This window comes from Crocuta crocuta, unplaced genomic scaffold (genome assembly GCF_008692635.1).
Source record: "Crocuta crocuta isolate KB4526 unplaced genomic scaffold, BGI_CrCroc_1.0 scaffold68, whole genome shotgun sequence".
Taxonomy (NCBI): Eukaryota; Metazoa; Chordata; class Mammalia; order Carnivora; family Hyaenidae; genus Crocuta; species Crocuta crocuta.
The window spans coordinates 2,310,503-2,333,596 of NW_027532426.1; the positions used below are offsets into that span (position 1 = coordinate 2,310,503).

General features: G+C 56.0%; 1 protein-coding gene across 1 annotated transcript; it reads right to left on the reverse strand.

The window, feature by feature from the left end:
* Positions 1 to 938: 938 nt before the first annotated feature.
* Positions 939 to 21,959, reverse strand: THRA (thyroid hormone receptor alpha). The gene is made up of 9 exons (XM_077779369.1): positions 21,831 to 21,959; positions 11,331 to 11,672; positions 8,907 to 8,974; positions 8,202 to 8,302; positions 6,091 to 6,238; positions 5,309 to 5,514; positions 4,168 to 4,314; positions 3,317 to 3,575; positions 939 to 2,719 (listed from the first exon to the last, which is right to left on the reverse strand). Exons 2-9 carry the CDS (start codon positions 11,381 to 11,383, stop codon positions 2,469 to 2,471), a joined length of 1,233 nt encoding a protein of 410 aa, XP_077635495.1. The 5' UTR covers positions 11,384 to 11,672; positions 21,831 to 21,959; the 3' UTR covers positions 939 to 2,468.
* Positions 21,960 to 23,094: the final 1,135 nt, after the last annotated feature.

Below are 23,094 nucleotides of genomic sequence, written 5' to 3' on the forward strand. Positions count from 1 at the left end.
CTCTGGCCCCCCCTTGTCCTGGCCTGGCCCATTCCCAGCAGTCCCTCCTCCCACCAATACTGCACCTGCTGCCCCACCCCGCCTGCCCTAGTGCCCCGGGCCAATACTGGGGGAGGCATGCTAAGCACCCACATCAAGGCCATCCCCCTCATTAGCACCAATGGCCCCCAGGAGAGGGCCCTGTCCCCCACTTCCAAAGCAGGGACTGGGACAGCTGCCTCTCTAGAGCAGGTGCGTGGCGCTCCTGAGTCCCCTGGCTCCTGCCCCGCCACATGTACTTGCTCACACATTCACGCAGAGAAACACACACATACACACCCCACATCACCTAGAGTGAGGGGGGAGGGGTCAGAGGTGGGGGAGGAGTAGGGGATCACAGCTCATATGATTGGGAGGGGAGGGGGATTCCCAAGTGCCTGTAAGAGGCCAAGCCCCTTTAAGGCCTTTTCTCTACCATGTTCATGGCTGAGAATGGGGATGGAGGGCTGGAGGTGGGGATGGAGGGAGGGGGGAGACAGCAGACAGGTCAGGAATTCCACTGGGCCCCCAGGGGTGGTATACCCCCAGAGGAGGGTACAAGAGGGCTTACCCATGGGACTGGAGTAATATAGGAATCAGTACCCCAGGAGAGAGAGAGGATAGAGACAGACAAAGACAGCAGGGGCAGCCCACGAGCCCAAGGCGGGCAGGGCAGGCACATGCACAGGTGACAGCGGATGCTCTTCCAGGCCCTCCACCCCTGTCAGAACACCTGGACAGTGGGGGAAGGGCATGCCCTGATGGGCAGCATAGCATTGCCTTCCCGCGCGCGTGTGTGTGTGTGTGTGTGTGTGTGTGTGTGTGTGTGTGTATGTAGGGGGCTGTGGCAGGCTGAGGGTCAGGGTNCTGTCCCTCCCCCCCTCCCTCCCCCCCACCCATGGGAGGGCTACCTCCTCCCTCCCTCTCTCCCCTGTGGAGTGGGCAGTGGGCGACAGCCAAACGGAAGAGGAGGAGGGCAGCTCACCCAAGTGCAGACCAACAGAGCACTCCTCACCAGGAGGGTGGGAGGTGGCTCAAGCCAAAGTCCCTGAATTAGAGAAAAGAAGAGGGGAAGGGGGTCCCAGGGGCAGAGGGGCGGCTGGCCTAAAGAGCTTCAAAGAAAAAAGGAGGAGCACCAACCGCCCCCTCCCTGGGGCCCCAACTAAGTGCCATTTATCTAGACACCCCCGTTCTGGTGCCTGCCCGCCCAGAGTCTGGGTTAGTGCATTGAGTGGGAGTCGGGAAGGAAGAGGGCAGAGGTTAGAGAGAGCCCAGAAGACAGATGGGGACACGGTCCTAAGGGGGTGGAGGCTCTGGGAGAAGCACACACACACCCCCCCACGTCCCCCCCCCCCCAAGTGCAGCAGCATCTGGATTGTAGCTAATACTGCAGGCGTGAGGAGGGCAGGAGCTTGAGCCACAGTTTTTCCTGTGCGGGTGCCAAGGTGTGGAAGGAGTAGGGGGGCAGGGAGAGACCCCTGGGGCTGGGCACTTGAAAGGGGAGCTGTGTGGGCAGCAGGGCAGGCTGGTGAGGGCCAGCTGGCATCCAGCGTGAGAGGTAGATGGAACTCAGCGGGCACGAGTGGCAGAGAGCAGAGGGAGCACTGGGCGGGGGGTGCCGAAGGGGCACATGGGGAGGGGCAAGGCAAGGAGGGATGGCCGGGACCCTGTTGTGTTAACTCACAGCTCTGATCGGCAGCCCTGCCCTTGGGGACCTGGTATGTGGGGCAGTTCTCTCTGATTCGGGGGGAGGAGGGGCAGCTCTCAAAGTGCTTAGGGGTGGTAGGGGGCCAGCCTCGGTTAATAACTTAATATCATCTCTCTCTCTCTCTATCTCTATCAATCGCTCACTCTCTTTTTTTTCTTTTTCTCTCTGTCTAGTTTTTCTTCATGTATCTTCTCCCCTTGCCTGGTTTCCAAAGTGCAGTTAGAATGACTAATTTTTAACCTCCAGGGGGAGGAGCCAAGCCAAGCCTTTCTTTGCACCCAGGCGTCTGGGGAAGCAGAGAGGCCCTTAGCCTGGAGGGGGAACCTCGGTCGAGGAACTGTGCAGGGGGGGCTCTCTCTTGTGTGTGTGTAGGGGCTAAGTTGAGGGCATCTTCCCCCACCCCACATTCCTCCATCCCCTACGGTCAAGATGGCTTGTCCCCTCTTAGATCTCCTTCCCTTCCCCTACCTTAGAGGATGGGGTCCTGGGAACTGCAGGACACGGTCCCCCAGCCTCCCACACTGTCCTTTTCATAGCAAGTTCATGTGTTTGCCCTGTCCCAGGGCTGGAGGTTCTGAGGAGGGACGGGCAGTGCAGGGTGTGTGTGTGGGAGCTGAATCTATCCGAGGACGAGAGGAAGGAGAGAAGAGGGGTGGGGGGGCCTCCCTCAGCCCCCCAGCTCTGCCCCTTCTCTCCAGGCTCCTCCCCACCAGCTCCGCACACCCTCTGGCCGCCTGAGGCTTTAGACTTCCTGATCCTCAAAGACCTCGAGGAAGAGTGGGGGGAACAGTTCGGTGGGGCACTCGACTTTCATGTGGAGGAAGCGGCTGGCGTGGCAGGCCCCGATCATGCGGAGGTCAGTCACCTTCATCAGCAGCTTGGGCCAGAAGTGCGGAATGTTGTGTTTGCGGTGGTTCACGTAGTGCTCGAACGCCAGCAGGTACGCCTCCTGACTCTTCTCGATCTTGTCCACACATAGCAGGCCCGAGCGGTCTGCAGTGAAGAAGGGGTATGAGCATGAGTGGGTGAAGGCAGATAGACAGACATGGAGAGACTAGGGTGGGGGAAAGGGGAGGGAAAGGGCCTGCGGTGTGTATGGGAGCAAGAGCAGGGTGGAGGAGTCTGGGGTGCTGGGGGTTTGGAGAAGTAGTGAGGAAAGAAGACCGGGACTGAGAGGTAGGAAGAGAGGGGAGGCTTGGAGACAGGGCAGGACTAGGGGGCAAAGAGACGAGTTGGTGGGAAGAAGGGCAGAGGGGAGAAGGGGCAGGGAGAGGGGACAGAGGAGGGATGGGGGGGTAGGTGGTTNGGGTGGGGGGGGACAGAGAGAAAGAACAGAGGGAAGATGGGATAAGGGGCAGAGGAGACATGGGGAAGTAAGAGATGTGCCTGGACATCAGAACCAAGGGGGGATGGGTAACAGAACAAAGGTCCGGGGACAGAGAATGGGCCTAATGACAGAGGTAAGCTTGGGGTACAGAGAAGCTGGGGAATAGAGAACAAGTGTAGGATTCAAGGAAGAGGACAGCGATAGGCCCAGGGCCCAGCCAAGCCCTGGAAGCTTCCGAGCCCTCCCAGCTGGTAGGCAGGTACCTGTTGACATTAGCAGCACAGCCTGCAGCAGAGCCACTTCCGTATCATCCAGGTTAAAGGCAGAGAGTGACTTGCCCAGTTCAAAGATGGCGTCGGAGACTACGCCCAGGCCGCCATTCTTGAGCTGCTCCCGCTTGACGGCCATCTCCCCGCTCAGTGTCAGGGTGTCGCTCTCGGGGTCATAGCGGACAGCCGCCCGCAAGGACATGATCTCCATGCAGCACCCCTTCAGGAGGATGATCTGGTCTTCACAAGGCAGCTGCAGAGTGGCAAGGCCCCAGGAACACTCAGCATGCCCTTCCCCATGAATGTCTCTTGTGGGTGTCCTTTGGGAGGTGTGAGGCCACCAATGACCTCAGCCAGTGTACTCTGAACAACTAACTTTGCTCTGGGCCATGGACATGCCCTATGTCAGTAAACCTCACAATTATGCCTATGAATGAACTCCCTCCCATCATTAGCGCCATCCCCACTGCAGGGGAAAATTAGGCACTTGGAATTAGGTAACACAGCCAAGGTCACACAGCTAGTAGGGCAGCCTGTGCCCAGACTTAGTGCTCTTTAAAATGAGAAATTTCAAGCTGCTGGAGCCAGGATACCCATGTAGATGCTGAGGGAGGAGGGCAGGGAGGGGCTGGGGAGGCGGGGCACTTGGAGTGTCATGGTTCTTTAGGCATTGGCTAGCTGTGTGTGTGTGTTCGTGGTGTGTGTGTGTTAGATGTGTGTCAATTTATAGGGATTGCTCCCTGTCCAGAGGACCTTAGATGAGCATATGCTGACACTGGGTGACCAAGGGAGCAGCCCCAGGTTTCCTCTAGTGTGGCACCATGCCTTTCCCATCTGCCACTCACCTCGGAGAACATGGGCAGTTTTTTGGCAAAGTCCACCACACGGGTGATGGCCGGGGTGATGATCTTGGTAAACTCGCTGAAGGCCTCTAGGTCCACCTTGTCTCCATCCGGCATGGAGACGATGGGTGACTGGCCGATGTCATCCGGCTTTATGAAGGAAGAGACAGGGGTCAGCTGGGGCTACAGACCCCTTTCAACCTCTCACTGAGCCTCCCTGCCCACCAGGGGGAGCTCCAAGGCAGCTTGGGGAAGAGGGGCGGCCAGTACCAGGGGACTGCCCTGCCCTAGGCCTAAGGCTTCTCCTTCACCTTGGGGCAGAGAATAGATCAGAGCCAGAGCTGCAAGCCGGCTAATAATAACAGTGATCCTAACAGTAGTAGAAGTAATATCATAATAATAGAAGCTATGTTTATTGAATATTTAACATATTTAATATGCAGTTAGGCACTAGGCTATGTGTTTTATAGATCCTGTTGAATCCCCACCACAACCTTGTAAGGATGTTATACTTACCACCATTTCACAGATGAGAAAACTAAGGCACAGTGTGGCTAAGCAGTAAGCCCAAGGTCACATGACTAGTAAGCGGCAGAACCAGGATTTGAACCCAGGTAGTCTGACTCCTGACCACGATACACACATGTGCTTGGTACTGGAGGCTGTGCTCTTAATGCTATACTGTTCCACCCGCTGGCACACTCCTCTAGGAACTGGATACTGGTTTCCTGTCTTCACTCAACATACACAGCCAACAGTTCTCCTCCCATGCTGCCCATTCACTTAGCATTCAGTTTTGCCAGGGCCTGCCATAATGCCTGGCACCCATCAGCTGCCCCCAAATACTATTACATAACCGGTCCTCACTCTCTCCTCCCAGTCACTGTGGGTAGGAAAAAGACGAGAAGTTGCCCCTGCTCTCTGGAAATTCAACCAGGAAGCTCCCAATCAGGTTGAATAGGCAAGGCTGTGACATCAGCAATACATATGCATAGGCGTATGAATCAGGATCGCCATACTGTAGAGAGCATTAGCTTTGGGTCAGATTAAACAAAGAAGGCTTCCTGAGGGAAGCAAGACTCTGAGCTCGCTCTTCCTCCTGGCCACTTGGCTGCTGCTCTCCCCACGCCCCCTCTCTCCTTACCAGGAATTTCCGCCTCTGCTTCCAATGGCTGCCCTGGGCATTCGTACTGCGATGGGCTTCTGTGGCAACATGGATCAGGTCCCACTCTTCGGGAGTAGGCTCTGGTCGCTGCTGCAGTGATCGGATCATCTCCTCTTTCCGTCGCCGCTCCCGGTTCTGCTCAATCAGCTTGCGCTTGGCCACTCGCTTCGAGTCATCTAGAACCACTGTCAATGGCAGAGAGAAATGATGCTCTCTGCATGGCAGTCTCCACAACCTGCTCAGAAGCTACTCTTCCCAATGTACAGGTTCAGAAACGGGGGGGCAGAAAGGTTAGGTGCCTTCCCAAATATCACCTAGCAGTTAGGTGGCACAACCTGGATCATGATAGTCACTGGGACCATGTTGACTATCGTGTTCTGGTCTAAAGGGTTATGGCGACAGTGGTTATTAGAAGACGCTGCTACCCACTCCCTAGCCAATGCAAGATGCCCACTCTCACCCAAAAGTGGGCTGTTTTTCTGGTGGTCAGGAACACTGTGCTATGGGGAGGTAATCAGGACTTCGTTCTACCCCACAACTCTTTCTAAGGCCCTGGTGTGGTGAAAGGCAGGTAGGCACTGGGGCCCACGTGCAGGGCCCAAGATCCTGAATATTCATTCCCTATCATCCTGGCCTGGATTGTCACTCTGCACTGTGGGCTCTGAGGATAGTCTGGCGGGGAGCAGTCACATCTGAACTCACCCCTACCCATGGCGACCTGGCTCAACAACCCCACCCCACCCCCACCCCAATCCCCTTACAGTCCATGGCCATGCCCACGGCGATGCACTTCTTGAAGCGACACAGCTGGCACTGGTTGCGGGTGATCTTGTCAATGACACAGCAGCTGTCATATTTGCAGGAGTAGGTGGGATGGAGGTTCTTCTGGATTGTGCGGCGAAAGAAGCCCTGGGGTGGAGGGAGATGGAGCATGTAGTGATCATGATCTCCCCTTCATGAACCAACCATGTAGCTCACTGGCGGGGGCAGGGGGGGGGATTGATGAGGGAACCTGGCATCCTCCTGACGCCAGTAAGCCCAGAATCACCTGGCGGGGCCAGAGGACTTTAGAAATATGTACCCTCAGCTCTCAGGGCTGCTGAGGGGCAGGGGCACATGGGGAAGGATGGTGGCAGAGGGGAAGGATGAGGAACCCAGTTCACAGACATGAGCCTGGGATGGTGTCAGGTGCTATGATGCCTGAAGGAATAGCAGCAGCTTTGGAAGTCCAACTGATACCTTATTTTCCATCCTGCGAAACAACTCTGACAATAAAACTGACCTCCCACACCCATCCTTATACATGCTGCCTATTGCTCATGCAGGTGGAATTCTCGAAATAGAGGGGTTGAAAAATCAAGAAAAGTCATTGTGTATGGACATGAGTAGGTTTAAAAGAAAGTTTTCAATTCTACATATTGGGTTTAGTCTTTGCCCTAAAGGAAAAGTCTCAAGAATCAAGATGGCGGCAATAACAGGAAGAGCTACCAAGTGCTGAACACTCGCTATGAGGCACTCATGAGCCATTTCTGTGTGTGCATCATCACATTTGATGCTTGTGTCCACCCCATGAGGTAGTCTCAAAATGTTACTATCTCCATTTTGAGACTAGGGAACTGAAGTTTGGAGAGATTAAGCAATCTGTCCAAAGTCATGTGGTTAAATGGGCAGGAGAGCCAGCACTGGACCTGAGGTATGGGATACAAGATCTGAGTTCTCACATTCTGGGGTGTATTAAAATCATCTAGTGCACTTAAAAAAATAAAATAAAACCATCTAGTGCACTTAAAAATTAAAATAAAATAAATTAGCAATTGCACTTAACGAAAAATACAAATTCCTGGGCCTCACTCTAGACTTAAAACATCAGACTCTCGAGAGCTGGGGCCAAGGCATTTCTGTCTTTCTGGGATCCTTCTCTGGGACTCGACTGTCCTTGAGGGTGAGGATCCTTGCTCTGTGTTATGCCGCTTGTATTGTTTCCAGGAGCACTTCTAAGGGACCCTGAACCCGGTGGTCTTGGCTTGGTTGACACTAAGAAAGAGAGGAACTTGAAGTCTTCCTATATTTTTAAAGACTCTGGTTTCTTGGAAGGTCTTACATTTTCAGGAGGTGATGATCCTTGAAAACCCTTGCAGATGAAAATGAGCTAGGTGAGATCTAATTAAGGCTCCCCAAGTCTATGACCTTGTCCCAACTGCCCAGGCAGACTCTGTTATCCTCTCCAAGTCTGGGCCCCACTGTGCTCCCCAGCACTCGTTCTCACTCTTCTAGGTGCAGGGGGGTAACTGGGGACCTGTTCCAAGGCAGAGTCCACAAAGGCCTCACCACACAAGTTCTGACTGAGTAGGGCTGGAATGAGGCCTGGAGATCTGCGCTGAACTAGTCCTGCAGGCAGTCCATGAATCACATTTTGAAAACCAGTATTTGTTTCCAGTGCGCCTCTCTCTGGTAGGCTGTGAGCAGCTTGAAGGCAGGGCGCATACTACCTCCCTCACACCTGATCCAGCAAGTGGATGGATGACAGCTGGGATTTAATGAGCGCTTCTTACGTACCTGGCACTGTTTTAAATACTCGGTATGAATTAGCTCATTTAATTCTCCCAACAGCTCTGTGAGGTAGGTAGTGTGATTATCCCCATTGTATAGATGAAGAAACTGAGGCCCAGAGAAATTCAGCATCTTATCTATGAGTGGCAGAGCAGAGGTTGTAAATGGACAAATGAATAAGAGAGGAGAAATGGTGGTGCAACAGGTGGGCTTTAGGTTAGGGGTCGATAGGGTTGTCCCTGCCAGGCACCGAGGGCCTTCAGGTGGGTGAGATTGGGGCTCAGGTGGGGGGGGGGAGGGGCAGGAGCTGGCTGGTCCATACCTTGCAGCCCTCACAAGTGATGCAGCGGTAGTGATAACCGGTTGCCTTGTCCCCACACACGACACACTGCTCGTCTTTGTCCAGGTAACTAGGGATATACCCTGGGAGGGAGGAAGGGAGGCAGGCAGGCATGGCTTGGGCCCCCAGCAGAGAGGCTCCTATACTTCCTTCATCCCCCAACCTCTCCTTCCTGGCCCATCCCCTAGCCCAGCCTCCTTGAAAGGTTCTTTGTGTCTAGGTAGAATCCTGGAGACACATTAGAGGTCACCTTGTCCATCCCCTTCCCTAAGAACATGGAGAATCCCAGTTCTTCCAACTGCCCATTCGGGGATTTTCTCTTGCTGCATCTGAGGGGCAGGGGATGCAGGAGAAGGAGAAGCACATGTCAGCAGCTCATCTCAGGGGAAAACAGTCCCGTGGCCCATTAGCCCCAGACCCTGATTCAGGGGCACAGGGGTGGGGTGGGGCTCAGGGAAGGGGGTTATCAGGAAAGAGAAGAGGTCCTTCTTGACCTAACCCATCCTCAAAGGCTGGGTAAGGCATGCCCTTATCACCCCTCTCACCTCCAGGCAAGTCCGTCCCAAGCCCTCTAGGTGACTCTCCCCAAGGGACACAGGAGCTGCTGGTCCATACCCAGGCTCCCAGAGAGCCGTAGGCCTGATGTGATGGGGTTGAAGGAAGAAAGTCACAAACAGCCAGGCTCACCTGACATGCTGGTTTTCAGGGAACATTGGCCGTTCTTTCTTTTTCGCTTTCCATCTGGTGACCTGGCACTGGATGGGGGCAAAGTGGGCAAAATCACAGAGCAGTCTCTGGGCAGCCCCCTTCTTATCCAATAGGTTTATATAATCTCCCAAGCCCAACTCCCACCATCTTGTGTCCTCATTCCACTTCCACCCCCAGGTCAGCTGACAAAACTGAGAAAGGTCCAGCCATCTAGAAGCTTTGGGGTGAGAGATAAAGGGCTTGGCTGGGGCACAGGCACATTCTAGGGCCCCAACATACACGCACGCACGCGCTCACAAACACACACACACCCTACAGAAAATTCAACACCCTTAATCCACAGGATAGACACATATTTAAACCTTCAGTACATGGAACTTCTGCAGAAACAATCTTCTGGACACGCTTAAAGCTATATAACCTTTGGGACACACGCAGATGTACGTAACAGAAGACCAGAGCATCTGGATAACTATGCAGCCCTCAGTATAAAACTAAGGATAGTAAGTAAGCATCAGGATCCATACATCTATGAAATTTTCAGCGCATTCTTGAATACATTCTATGACCCATGTGTTACACAACCTTCTGGATGGACACCTAATAATACCACCCCCTCCTCCTAGTGAACATGTGGCTTGATTTCCAGGTCACGTACATGGTGAATAACCACAGTGACTGAAAGCATATGTGCCTAGCAACTAGAGCCTATTACCTGGAACGAGAGGAGACTTCCAAAGCCACCCTGTTCATGGCCTCTATTTAACAAAGCAACAACCCGAAGTTCCATTTGTGCCTGGTGACACTGTGCACTGGAGTCAGAACCAGGACAAGGACTCCTGCACCCTCCACTGCAAGGTGTTAGCAACCCTCAGCCACTGCACATATATGTTACCAATCTCGACCCATACATGTTATATAACCGCAGCACACACAGGTTACATAAGCCTCTACATACGTGTATGGATTGTATAACCTTCCACACCCACCCTGCATGTGGCATGTTGCAGGGCTCCTCCCCCTGGAGCCTGATGCAGCTCCCAACACACTGACACAGTGACCTTGGCCAGGGTCACAATCACAGACAAGTGTGTGTTCCAGGCCCCCTGTGGAGTTCCCCTGTCTGTTTTCTACAACCACTGGAGAGTCAGATCTCCCTCCTGCCTCCAGGAGGAGTGGGTGTGGGAGAACTCCAGGCCACGTAGCCCCCAGTTGAGCTGGTGGTTTCAGCAATTACGATTTAGAGGGTGCAGTCCCAGGGACAGCCACAAGGTGGCGCAGAAAGATGGGGGGAGGGGATGCAGCCTTGGGGGTACCAGGAACCTGCATTCCTGCTTTCCTTTGAGTCAGGAGCAGCCTCTCCCAGACTCACAGAAGTCTGGGCAGGGAGATACAGAGGCTGCAAGTGAGTGCTATGCACTGACAGGCCATGTCTTCTTTTTCAGAGCCCTCCCCCCATCCTGGGCTTTGAAGAGGGATACCCGAGGTGCCCTACCCAACTGCCAGCCTCGTCCATTTCTTCCATCATTTCAGGGACCCAGACATGGGCCCCAAGGCTTTGCCTGGCCAAGCCTCTGGTCTCCTGGCTCAAGATCTGGTTTCCAAGGCAACAGCCACACTTCTCCCCAGAGCACCCCCACCCCCACCTTCTCCCTGGCCATAGGCACAGGCTGTACCCAGCTCCTGGGGCATCATGCCAACTGGGACACAGCTCTGTGCCACTTGGGGCAGATGGAGAGGCAGAGACCCTCTGGGTTCCTCAAAGGCAACGCAAATCACAGGTAACACATCCCTAGTTGTGTATGCAGACTGGTTCCCCCTCCACGTGTGAGCAAAACCTTCAGAGTTGGCATGTACTTCCACTTCCTGGGAGGAGCCCCATGGCAGTGCCCGCTCTCACCCATGAACAAGGAAGAGCTTGTGGGGCTCCCAATAGATTCCAAATATAAGCATGGGCTGTGACCAACAGTTACTGGTGCATGTGCCCTGAAATGTCGTGTCCCAGGCACCATGGCTTCAGGACCACATGCTAGTCTGGAAGGGAGAGGAGGAAAATGGCAAGGCTATGTGGATTCCACACGCTCAGGTGAGGGCCACTGGGAAGGCATCTGAGATTTCCCAGCACTGTCAAGAGAAGGGCCACGTGCCTGCCGCCTGTAATTACTGTGCTCTGCATCGCCTCCCCCCTCCAAAATGGACATCTCTCAATCCAGGTGCCTAATTCCCTGCCACATGTGGTCATGACCTCATCTCCTGGGCAAAGGTAGGCAGCCGGCTTGCTGGCCCCATGCCCGTCCTTCCAGAGGTGCTTAAAAGGCCCAAGCTCAGCTCTCGTTTGCCTAGCGGGAGAGGACTGTGCGTGCTGCCTAAGAACTAACGCAACCGGGCTGCTGGAGCCATTACCTGTTCTCCTCTGGGTCTGACCCACACTCCACCTTGCTTGGCTTCTGTTCCATTCACTTCAATTCCATCCACGATGCCCTCCAGCACGCCAAGAGACTGGGGTGGGCACGACGGCCCCCCCGGCACACCCACAGGCCGCCCACCCCCTGCCACCCAGGCCCTAGGGCACAGCACCCATGGTGCCCCCCTCAACACTTGGCCTTTCACACCATGCCCTGCGCCCCGAGGGGGGCGGGCGGTGAGAGGGGCCAGGGAGTGGCAGGTGGTAGGGCTGAGGGCAAGCTGGGTCTGAGGAGGGGTCTTGGGCTGAGGGAGTAGCTTTGGAGTCTTGTCCAGAAGTCCCTGCAAAGAGAGGAGAGAGGCGGGGATAAGGCAATGGCACGGTGGCGGTAGGTGGATAGGATTCCTTTGGTGGCAGCATTTTTGGGCTCTTGGGGCTCGTCACAAGGTGGTGGCAGGCATGGAGGGCAAGCATAGATAGAGGGGAACAGGACAGCCTGTCAGATCAACAGGTGCAGGAGGCAAGACTGGAGATATACATCTTGAGCCCCTGGAAAGGTATGGAGGAAAAGAATCAGGTCATATGTACGTCTCAGTCCTGACATTCAGTCAAATGCCAGGCCTTTTGATAAGTGTCCATTGAACGTACGTAGCTATTGTTACCACCCGTCTAGGCGAGTTTTTCTAAAAGTTATCAGCATTACAGGGCAAGAAGGGAGCCAGGAGGAGCAGTTTTCAGCCCTCATGTAGGGGGTACTGGAGAAGGATAGGTGGGACCTGGGGGCCGCGTGCAGGGATCGTGAATGCCCACCTGAGTGCGTTAATGGAGAGACACTGTTGAAAACAGTGGGGAATTGACCTCCCCCCTGCTGAGGACCAAATAACGACTCCTCAATCCCAGTTCCCCAAGGACCCCAGAGCTTCCTGTACAAGGTCCCAAGTCACGCTTCCCAGTCTGAGGACCAGACTTCCCAGTTGGTTTAACGGTGCTACCACCCACCAGGACAGCAAGGGCAAGGGGAAAGGAAATGAACATGGGCTACCTGAATAGATAATATGTGTCCTCTGAGGTGGGCATCAGAACCTTACAGATGAAGAAACAGGCTCAGATAGCTTGATCATGCATTCACGTCCACACAGCTAGGAAGCAGGTGGCTCAGGCATAAGAACCTAACAGCCTGTCTCAAATGCTAGCCTCAGTCCGCTAGCTGGGGCCACGGGCAGTGCCAGCCGGGGCCCACCATTCCCTCCACGCTGCCTGTCTGACCACAGGCGACAGACCTGAGGTGTACAGTCTGCACACACAGGCAGGTGTGGGCATGTGAGAGGGGGACAAAGGGTGCAGTTCCCCAGACACAACCTCCATCACGTGGCCGCTGTACCAGAGACCTCACCCCTGGGCCCCCCGCCCCACCCCCAGGAGCTGATAAGGAGCCAGGGTGGGAGGGGAGACAGATAAGTCAGGTCATTGGGCAGGGCAGGGCAACAGGACAGGGCCTCTGCACCCAGGCAAACCCCCAGCGTGACAGACGGCAGGACCCTTAGGCCTCTTGCTACCCCCATAGACTGGGCACTGGGGGCTGGACAGGAGACTGGGGTGGGGGGGGGCAATGAGCGGGGAGCCTTAGCCCAGGGAGCTGTCGAGAAAGTAGGTCAAGTTTTTCTTGGCTTGTGAAGAAATTCCTGTTATAAATTTATAATGGCGTAGCCAGCCCTAAGGGGTGGAGGTAGGGGGAGGAGAAGGAGTGGGTGGGGATGCCCAGGGACTGGGCACTGGGGCCTGCTGCCCTCAGCCAGGGCGCTGAGGGGTAGGGGGCCAGGGAAGTTGTGGGGGTTGGGCCGGACAATAGAGGGCTATTTTCTGTCGCCTCTGTTTCCACTTCTATCTGTGCCCAGTGAGGCTTCCTCTGGTCGGCTCTCTGCATCTGACTCCTCTCTCTCTCTCTCTCTCTCTCTCTCTCTCTCTGGGTCTGGGTGTCTCCCTGTCTCCCCCCTCAGGCTGTGCCTCGGTGCTTGGCACACCCTGGCTGCGGTGCTGCCCCCGCCTGTCTCCTGCCCACCTGGCATGCTGCCACCACTTGTTTACAGAAGCTGGAAAAATCCACTCGCCAGCCGGAGGCCCAAGCGCCCCCAGGGATGGGAGGAGGCAGGCACAGGAGTGGGCATGCTGAGAGAGGGGCAGCCCTGGGGAGCAGGCCCTGGGGGCAGGCGAGCAGGGCCAGGGTGTATGGGAATGGGTATTAGCAGCTGTGGGCCAGGCCAGGCAGGGGACACCAGCAGCAGCCACATGGCATGGGCAGCTCCTGCCCCGGGCCATAGCTCTGGAGGACCCCCTCCTTCTGCACCCTGCCACTGCCAATTGCTACAGGGCACACCTGGGGCAGTGCCAACCTAAGCCACCATGTTTATTTTCCCTTCCCCCTCCCCAGCCCAGCCTTAACTCCAAATGTGTCTGGGCACTGCCAAGGGCCTGCACGTGCCTGCAGGGGGGAGGGGCACGCTCCCTCCCTGCCCCACCTCTGTGCTGAGCAGAACGGTGCCCTAGTGCCTGTTAGTGCAACCAGGCTCCAATGACCCCTGGCAATGGGCAGAGGAGCAAGGTGCTGCCCTCATGCTCAGGGCACCCTCGGCTGGCACCACCAAGCAAGAAACTGGAGAGCCCCTGGGGACCCCGGGTCTCTATGGACATACCTGGACCTCTGAGGCAACACAGAGCAAGGAGAGGGCCCAACATGCAGGGAAGCATATACCATGTGCTCCTGTGTTCACTGTGAGCAGCGGGGGAGGGGGGGTCGCGGTTAAGTATGCCCACCCTGAAGGGCAGCCTCTCTCCCCTCCTCCTGGAGTCCTGCTTAATTCCCCAAGCTCCTTCCTCGCACATGCCCTGCAGAGGTGGGGGCTCGGCCCGAAGAAGAGAGCTCTGGGGTTGTGAGACTAGGCCGGACAGCCGGAAGGCAAGACGCACCTGTCGGGTGGGCTGGCCACCCACTGCCTTTGTCAGATAAGAGCTGTTGGGTGGCAGTATGGGCAAGGTGCCCACGGAGGGGAAGCATTTCATTAAGTTTAAGTGCTTCTGCAACGGGGGGACAGAGGCAAGAGGCCAATGCGGTCTCCATGGGCACCACGCCAGGTTCCCACTGCTGGACTGCCCCTCTCCGCACTCCTGCACACCCAGGGGGATTCTGGGCCCCCACAATCTAGCCCCAGATTCTACACATGCTACTCCTCCAAGTGTCTGCTCTTGGCTTTGGCCCCATCTGTCTGGGGCCCCTGGACTTTGTCCTTAACGTTCTAAAGAAAGCCCAGCCCTCCTCCTTGCCAACCACAGAGGAAAAGACACACACGTATAGAGGGGGCTGAGAAAAGTGGAGAAAGAAGAGGAGGAGAAGGGCAAAAGGGATGATGGGGGGGAGAAAAGTGGGGAGAAAGATGAGGAGGGGCAAGAACAAAGAGATGGGCAGGGATAGGGGGTAGAGCTGGGATGACAATGAAAGGAAAGGCAGCAATGAGATGGGGGATGGGGGACCGAAGGGGTGAGGTAGGGAGGAGAGACAAAGAGAGAAAGGTAACAAAGAAAGATGGGTGGGGGGTGCTTCATGCCCCGCCTAAGTCCCACCCCATGGAGGCTGGGGGAGGGGGGAGTAGAAATGGTTTCCACGGTGACAGCTGGTTCTTGGTGGCCTGGCATGTGGGCTATTAATAGTGCTGTGGGTAGGTTCACGCCTCCCTTTCCCCTTCCCCTTTGCCTGATGCTAGGGTGGGGGGAGATACTTCCCCCCTCCCTCAATAACCTGGCATTGATGCCCTGACTCCACACCATGGGCGCCAAGAAGGGTGATGCTAAGGGGCGCCGGTGGCCACTGTAGCCCAAACATACACAGGGGCATGTACAGGCAAACACAGGCGTCTATGTGCACACTACTGCCTGTGCCAACGTGGGCTCCCACGAGCAGCCACAAACACCAACAGCCCCTGGGGAGTCTGGCGGGAGTGAAGGCTGCAGCACAACACGGGCCCCCCCATGCGGAGGGGTAGGTGCCTCTTAGGGCCAGGACCTCTTTCTCCTTTCCCAGGTCACCCTGTTCTATTCTCAGGTATGGACTGAGTGTGACTGCCCCACCCAACTCACTGTTATCCTAGTGCCAGGAAAGAGAAGGGCGTGAAGGCGGGAATGAAGGTCCTATTTGGCAGGTATGATGGCAGAGGAATACACAGACGCAGGCACCAGCTTGGCAAGGGGGAGGGAGGAGAGTGAGGCAGAACTCCTTGGTGGGTTCTCCCTGGGCCCCCCTGAGATGGGATTCTGGAGCTTAAGGGTAGTGACCCTTAAGTCTGATCTCCTAGCCACCAAGGAGCCTTGGAGGCTAGAGAATGGGAGATGCCGGTGGGGGATAAGACATAGGGGGCTGAATGGTTAAACAAAAGATCCTCTCCCCCCAAAGAATATAACAGGAAACTCCCCCCTGCAGATCAGAGACAGAAAGACATAAACAGCAGCCTTGACTTGGGCCAGATGCCCAGTATTAACATCAAAGACTGCAAAGACTGTACATCACCCCCCCCCATAACCTTAACCACCTGCTGCTCTCCTCTCCCTCTTCCCACCCCAGGCCAGCTCCAGTGAGGCATCAAGGTGGGTGCCCAGGTCTAGAGGTCAGCTCCATCCCCTGTGCCCACAACCACGCTCAAGAGCTCAGCCCCTTCCCTGCCAACCCACAGAACTTCTTGCCTCTGCCCCAGTTCCCCTCAGGAACGGAAGCGGGACATCCAAGTAGCCAAGAAGGCAGAGTTAGGAGCACCCCCCAAGCTGGGCATGGCACATTCTCCCCACCCTCCCCCCAGCAGCCAGCCGGGTAGGGTAACCGGAGCTGGGAGCTAGGGCAGCTGAATGCTGGAGGCATGAATGTCACCGGGCCAAGGCACTCGCTGCAGATGGCACCACGGGCACAGAGCTTGGGGTCCTCCCTTCCCCGCTGCCTTCCTCCCAGGAGACCATAGAAAGGAGTAGTCTCCAAGCCCTGGGGAGCACAGCCCAGGAGGGAAGAGAATGGTGGAGGCGAAAAGAAAGGCAGGGATGTTCTCCCAGGCACCCCAGGGACGGGAGAGTTAGCCCCCACCCAAGCAGAACTGGCAGAGGCAGAGAGAGGGGGCGGGGAGAGGGAGGGAGAGTGAAAGAGGGAGGGGGGAAGGGAGAGCGCGCGCGAGAGACAGAGTGCGCGAGCGCTAGAGAAGGGGGAGAGGGGGTGGGAGGGAATGGGAAGAGAGAGAGTGAAAATTGTGTGTGAGTACGTGTGTGTGTGCGCGCGCGAAAAGAGACAGCAGGAGAGAGCGAGAGAGCGCGCGCGAGCAAGTGAATGCAGCTGAGTCTCCGGCACACACACGGACACGTGCAGACACACACACTCACCCCGCATGCGCAGAGCCACGGGCTGCGGGTGCCCAGTTCCAGGAGATATTCAGAGCCCTCCCCAGCCCACACATGCACAAAACATGCACACATGGATGCGCGCACAACACACCCACTCACTGGTGTGTACAAAAACGCCGATAGCCACCAATAGCCTATAGCCTCGGGTCCGCTTTCCCCTTCCCCCGCCTACGCGCCTGGGTAAAAGAGAAAATGAAACAGGCAGCTCCGGCTCTGAGAGCCAAGAACTCATCTCTTCCTTACAAGAGGAAGAGAGGAGGAAGAAGGGGAGGTGGGCTTGTGCTACTGTTTGCCACTGCTGGGGGTGTGTGTGGCTGTGCTTTGGCCCTAACCCTTAACCCCAGTCCCTTGTCGCTAGACTAAGTGCTCATCCTCAAAGCACAGGAGCAACCATAGCACTTCCTGGGCACCAGTAAGTTCCACCTTGCTCTCCTTGTCTACCCAGAGAACTTCTAACCCTTCCGTCTGGACCACCTCATACAAAAGCATACAAAAGGGAGGTCCCCTTTGTTACCACAGCCTTGGCCCGCTGGGGAGGAGGGCAGGCAACAGGGCAGTGTGCCTGAAAACCAAATCTCCCCTCCCCGCCACACACACACACACACACACACACACACACACTAGCCCCAGATGCCTCTCTGAGAGACTGGGAACAGTCTCTGGTTCCAGGGGGCACGTGGGTCCGTGTGTGCCAGGTCCCGGGAGAACAGGAGAATCCACAGGCGTTGCTTACCACGCCAGCATGCAACACGGATTGAACACAGGTGTCAGGCCACATTATGTTATTTGCCCTCGCTCAGAATGAGGTAGGCATCATTGTCTCCAGATGAGGAAAGCCCAGGCCAAAGTCAGCAACTGGTGAATGGCAAAGACCCAGCCTCCAGCTCCCAGCCAGTGCTCTTTCTGCCACAGTCATGCCTGCCTCTTCCCCAGGAGGCACAAATCCCCCAAACACCTTTGCAACCCTGAGAACTGGAGTTGAGATTAGCCTCCCAGCCCAGAGGCTCTCCCACTGCAGGGCATCCTTCCGCTGCTGCACCTTGCAGGGGGAGGGACTGAAGAAGAGGGATCTGGGGGAGAAAGGGAGTCTTATCGCCAGACTCAAAGAGGAAGAGAGGCAACGGGCGGAAGGACCCTGGTCCTCAAGGTGCCACACCCACCCACTGGTCCTTAGTGCCACCACCCTTCACGCTAATGCCCTCTCAGTGCAGGGATGGGGAATGTGGCATCTATCAGCCAGGGCTAGGTCCTTAGTGATTGATCGATGGTAGGTAGTAGCTGGGATGCTGGATCGCCAGCAGAGGTAGGGTGCTGCATTCTATGTGCAAGAGGTAGAGGGGCTCCAGGTTGCAAAGACTTGTAGGGGAGCAAGATATGACATGAAAGGTAAGGAGGATGGAGATGAGGGACCCACTATCCTACCCAACGCCCATCCTATTCCTGTGGGAGAACCATTTCTCCACCTGGCTTCTCCGAGAAATCCAAGGGAACCCAGACCTCCAGGTTTCCTCATTTACAGTGCTTGTCATGCACCAGGCACTTTTAAAAGCATTTTATATATTCTAACTCCTCTAATCCTCAAAAAGATGAATGAGATAAGTATCATTATCCCCAATTTACAGATAAGGGAAAGGTTCAATTGATTGTCCAAGGTTATACAACTAGCAAGTGACAGAGCTGGGATTCAACCCTGAGGCACTCTAGCTCCAAAAAAAAAAAGAAAAAGAAAAAAACAACAACAACCAAACAAACAAAAACCCCTGCTCTTAGCCATTACCTGCTAAAGGAACAATACCTTGTTCTTTGATCCAGTGAAGTCTCCCTTTTGACTGAGCCTCAATGTCCTCTTCTATAGAAGCCTATGGATTATCTAGAGTAGAATCACTACCAGCGCCTCCTCATTCAAATAGGTCATGGCTACTGGGGAGTATGGCCAGAAATGCTTAGTGTCCCCTCAGCCCTGGGCCCCCTGCCCCACTGCCCCCTGCTCAAATTCCCACTCTGAGCTGGAGCCTGCACTCATGGAGTGGGGCCTCACTCGGCCCCCCACAGAGTCTGGGCAGCTGTACCCTCTGAACCAGGCTCTGAGGCCGGGCAGAGGGCACAGCTGTTGGGCATCTCTGAGGTGGATTTCAGCTGCCAGGGGTGTGGAGAAAGGCCATTGTGAGTCCTGTCACTGACCCTGCTCGGTGGGGCCTTGCCAAGTCCCGCCACTGGCCATGGGGTGGGGACTATTTTCCTGTGGGTCAGTGTGGTGGGGGCCTCCTCACTGGCTTGCTTAGGAGCTAGCTGGCTGTAGCCCGCATACCATACCCATACCGGGGCTTCCACTGAGCTGGTGTACCCTTGGCTGAGCCCTCCAGCCTAAGAGGTCAGCATGAGCCGTAGCTGACCCCCCCTTCCCTTACCCCCATTCTCAGCCCCCAAAACTTGCTGCTGCAGCTGCAGCACTGAGGAAGTGCAGGAGGATGTCCTGAGCAGCCAGCTGAGCCCCCTGCCCCCCCACCCAACCTCCCATTGACCCCAGAGGCAGGGCAGGCGGGGCGAGGGGCGGGGTTTGAGTATTAACAACTGGAAAAGTATGAAGCTCATCACTGCCAGTTCCCAGCTCTGAAAAAAGAGGCTGTGACGGAGACAAGAACAGGGGTAGACCGGGGGTAGCGACTGGGGGAGAGTTCCAGACTGTCAGAGAAACAAGATGAGGGAGAATCAGACACAGCAAGACAGCAAATGAGAGACAGCATTAGAGAGAAATTCCAAGTCAAAAATACACATCACTCAACCAGACACTCACCAGCACACGGCCTCCTAAGGAAGGCTTCCAAGTTTAGACGGGAGGGCAGAGGTGGGAAAAGGGGCCAGACTCATGATGGGAGGCAGGAACTCCGCCCAGGGGGCAAGTCAATGGCCCCAGGAAAGGCTCAGACAAATGACCCCAGCAGGAGCTGCTGGGGCCCACGTTTGCTTTTAAAGGTGGCATTAGGGACAGCTCCCTAGGAGCTGGCTCTCCCCAAATGCCTCCCCCGCTACACACACACACACACACACATACACACACGCACAGCAGCTAGGATAATCTCAGCTGCTGGAAGTCACTGGACATTGCTTCAGCCCCATGACTCGGCCCTCTGGAACCCCCCTGCCCCTGCTCTCTTTGCTCTTGTTTCTCTGTCCCTCAAAAAAAGAAAAAAAAAAAAAAAAGGCTAAGCCTAGAGGAAGAAGACAGGAGGAAGCTTGAGGGAAAAAAATCTACGACACAACTATGTGTGCATGCAGGGGTGTGCCTGACTGCACAGCTACAGTGTACACATCTGGGGTTGTCTGGACGCAGCTGTCGGCATAGACCTGTGACTGTGTGTGGACCTGAGCCCTGTGAACGCCTTCTGCACCTGAGTCCCTGGGACCTTGTGCAAATGAGTACACCTGTGTCTGGAGATTTCAGTCAATCAATTAACAAGTATTTACAGAGCACTCCTGTGCTAGGCTCTGGGTGGGATCCAGAGCTCCTGGAGTGATTCTCCCAGGTCTCAAGGAGCTCATGATTTAGTGGGTTGGGGGGAGGGGGGAATGACAAGCAATAGAGACTCAGAATATTATGAACGCATGCCTTGCACCATTATGCAGGAAAGTCTTTTCACAGAGGCAAATTTAATTTTCTTTGGAGTAGAGGTTTTGTTGTATACAGAACCTTAGAGATCCCCAGTAAGAGTCCAGGAAAATACTTGTTGCTAAGTTGTGTATACATGTGTTGAAATGTAACTGCGTTTGCTTTTGACTGAGTGACAGCCACTGTCACGGCAGGCGATGATGCCTGTGTGACTGGGCTCATGCTAGCACGTGTGTGCTTGTGAGTGACAGGGTCTTTTGTAATGTGCGCCTGTGTGCAATTGCTCTGTGTTCATGCATGCGTGTGATAGTGACTTTTTCTGTGTGGGTGACAGCGACTCCTCCTTGCCCCTGTGTGTGACAGCATCTCCGTGTGACCCTGTGCGTGGGTATGTGCATGGGTCTGCTCTTAGTCTCCTGTGGGTGTGTCCCACCCCTTTCAGCTCCCCGGTGCAGCAGCAGCCTGCCTCTTCCCTTGTCCCCATGTGGGTGTGTCCAGCAGCTCCTGTCCTTGAGTCTGCCTGGGTGTCCCTGGGTGTGCATGCATGTGCCTGTCTGTGTGGGCATATCTCTGTGTCTGCATGTCACATTTGCTTCCCCTCCCTCATCATGGACAACATCCCCCTTCATCCCTTCCCCCTGCTGGAGCCAGAGCCAGCATTGAGGGGCGGGCTCCCATCCCACAGGCTTTCCTTCCGCGACCTCCACCCCTGTAAACGGTGGCACTCTTCACTGGCCCTATCATCCCTAACCCCCCTGCCCGCCCCAGGCCTTTCTTTCACACCGGACAAGAGTGGGCCCCAGGCACCGAAGGGGCACCAGAGACACGTTGCAAGGGGAGGAAAACAAGGGAAGGGGGCACACCACACAGGTCCCTTCCTCCCTCTCTTCCCTAACCACACTAGCTTGCAACTCTCCAGATCATCTAGGGACCCTCAAATACACTCCCCCCTACACACACTCCCTCCCTTCCAAGCCGCGTTTTTTTGCAATTAGGAGTGTTGCAACCACAGGGCCATGCTCAATTGGGGAGGCGGGTGGAATGGGGGGGGACTTCCCTCTCCGGGGGCCTGTGCAAGCCCCCCCCCACCTCTCATACTGCCCTCCGCAGCTGGAGGCGTCTTTGCAAAGCCCACTCGGCCTCGGCCTCGGCCTCGGCGCTGGGGGTGGGGGCTGGGGGGCAGGCCTCAGGCCNGGGCCCTCGAGGGGGAGGCCTGGACGCCATCTCTGCCGGCGAACCCCGGGGCCCAGCGACCTCCTAGCAACACCTCCCTTCCCCGGGGCGTAAGTTGCGAGCTCCCGGAATGTGACAGGGTGACCGAGGCGCCGAGGAAGGCAGAGGCTGGCAGCAGGTACCCCCGGGCGCCCCCCAGCCCGCCAGGGAGCTGGCCCTAGAGCCCCACGGCTTTGCATAATCAATCGCGAGGCATTTGCATATTAATGCCCCTTCGCTCCCTCCCCCTTACCTCGGCGTGGCGCGCTGGACAGGGCTGGGCAGCGACGTGGGGTCTCAGCGCCCCGTGCCGGGGGCGTCCATGGGGGGCCGGTGGGGCCCGGGCCGCCCGCCTCCTGCGCCCGGGTGTGAGTGCGAGTGAGCGCGGGGGGGGGCGGGGGGNCCTCTGCCCCCGCCCCGTTCGCGCTCGCCCGCCCCACTCCAGGCGCCACCGACAGCAGTGGTGCTCGGTGACATATTTAAAAAAAATAGCCTTGGCTTGCTGGAAGAATCCGAGGTTTTTGGGTTTGCACCATGGGGATGGAGAAGGGAGTATTGATCGGCCGCCTGCACCTTATAAGTCGGGGAGAAAGTCTAAATACCAAACCCCTGTGGGAGCTTTAGAGTTTGTTTCTGAGTTGGGGCCCTTCTTTGCCAGTAACTCAGTGTGTGACCTTGAGCAAATCACCACCGCTCCCGGAGACAGAGCTTTCTCAACCTTAAAATGTGAGGGTTGGGCAAGTGACCCCTCAGGTCCTTTTACTTCAATCATCTCATGTTTTTAATCTTTTGGAGGTTCACTCCCCATTGCCTCCCTTCCCCTCTTATTTCTAACATTACCTGGTCCACTGCCTCTTTCAAATGTCACCCTCTTCCAGTATAGGTTTTCTATTCACCGTCACCACCTATTTCCTCAACAGTCTGGTTCCCTTGGTGAGCAGGGGAGGGGGCAAAGCTTGCCCTACCTCCTCAAGTCTCAGTTTTACCGAGGTGGGTGGTATTTCCTCCCCTGTGTGCCCCCACCAAAATCCGCATGGTATCAGGGCCATCTAAGGAGGAGTGCAGGCTGCATAAAAATGGATCTCCTTCCCCAAAGGAGAGGTCTCCCTACCGTGCCAGCCCCACCCCCCATGTACGCACACACACACCTGCATTCATGGACATAAAACCATCTCGGTGACGCCAGAGCCCCTTTCATCTCGGGATCTCCCAGCGCCAGGCAGAACCCTAATTACCCCAGCACCCCCCCTGGCCCCGCCGGTTCCCCCACTGTCATTAGCCCAGTTTTACCAGCGGGGGCCACAGCCTTCCCTTGGCTCCCAGGGTGGGCGGGGCCTGTCTCCACAGTCTGCTCTTGGGGAGGTGTGTGTGTGTGTGTGTGTGTGTGTGTGTGTGTGTAGGGGAGCTCATCTACCAATTGCCCGGTTTATACTGGGCAGAATCACTTGCTAAGTGTGGGATTCTGGCCAACAGCCTCTCCGCGTTGAGATGCCCTTGTTCATGTTAGTCTCAGGCTC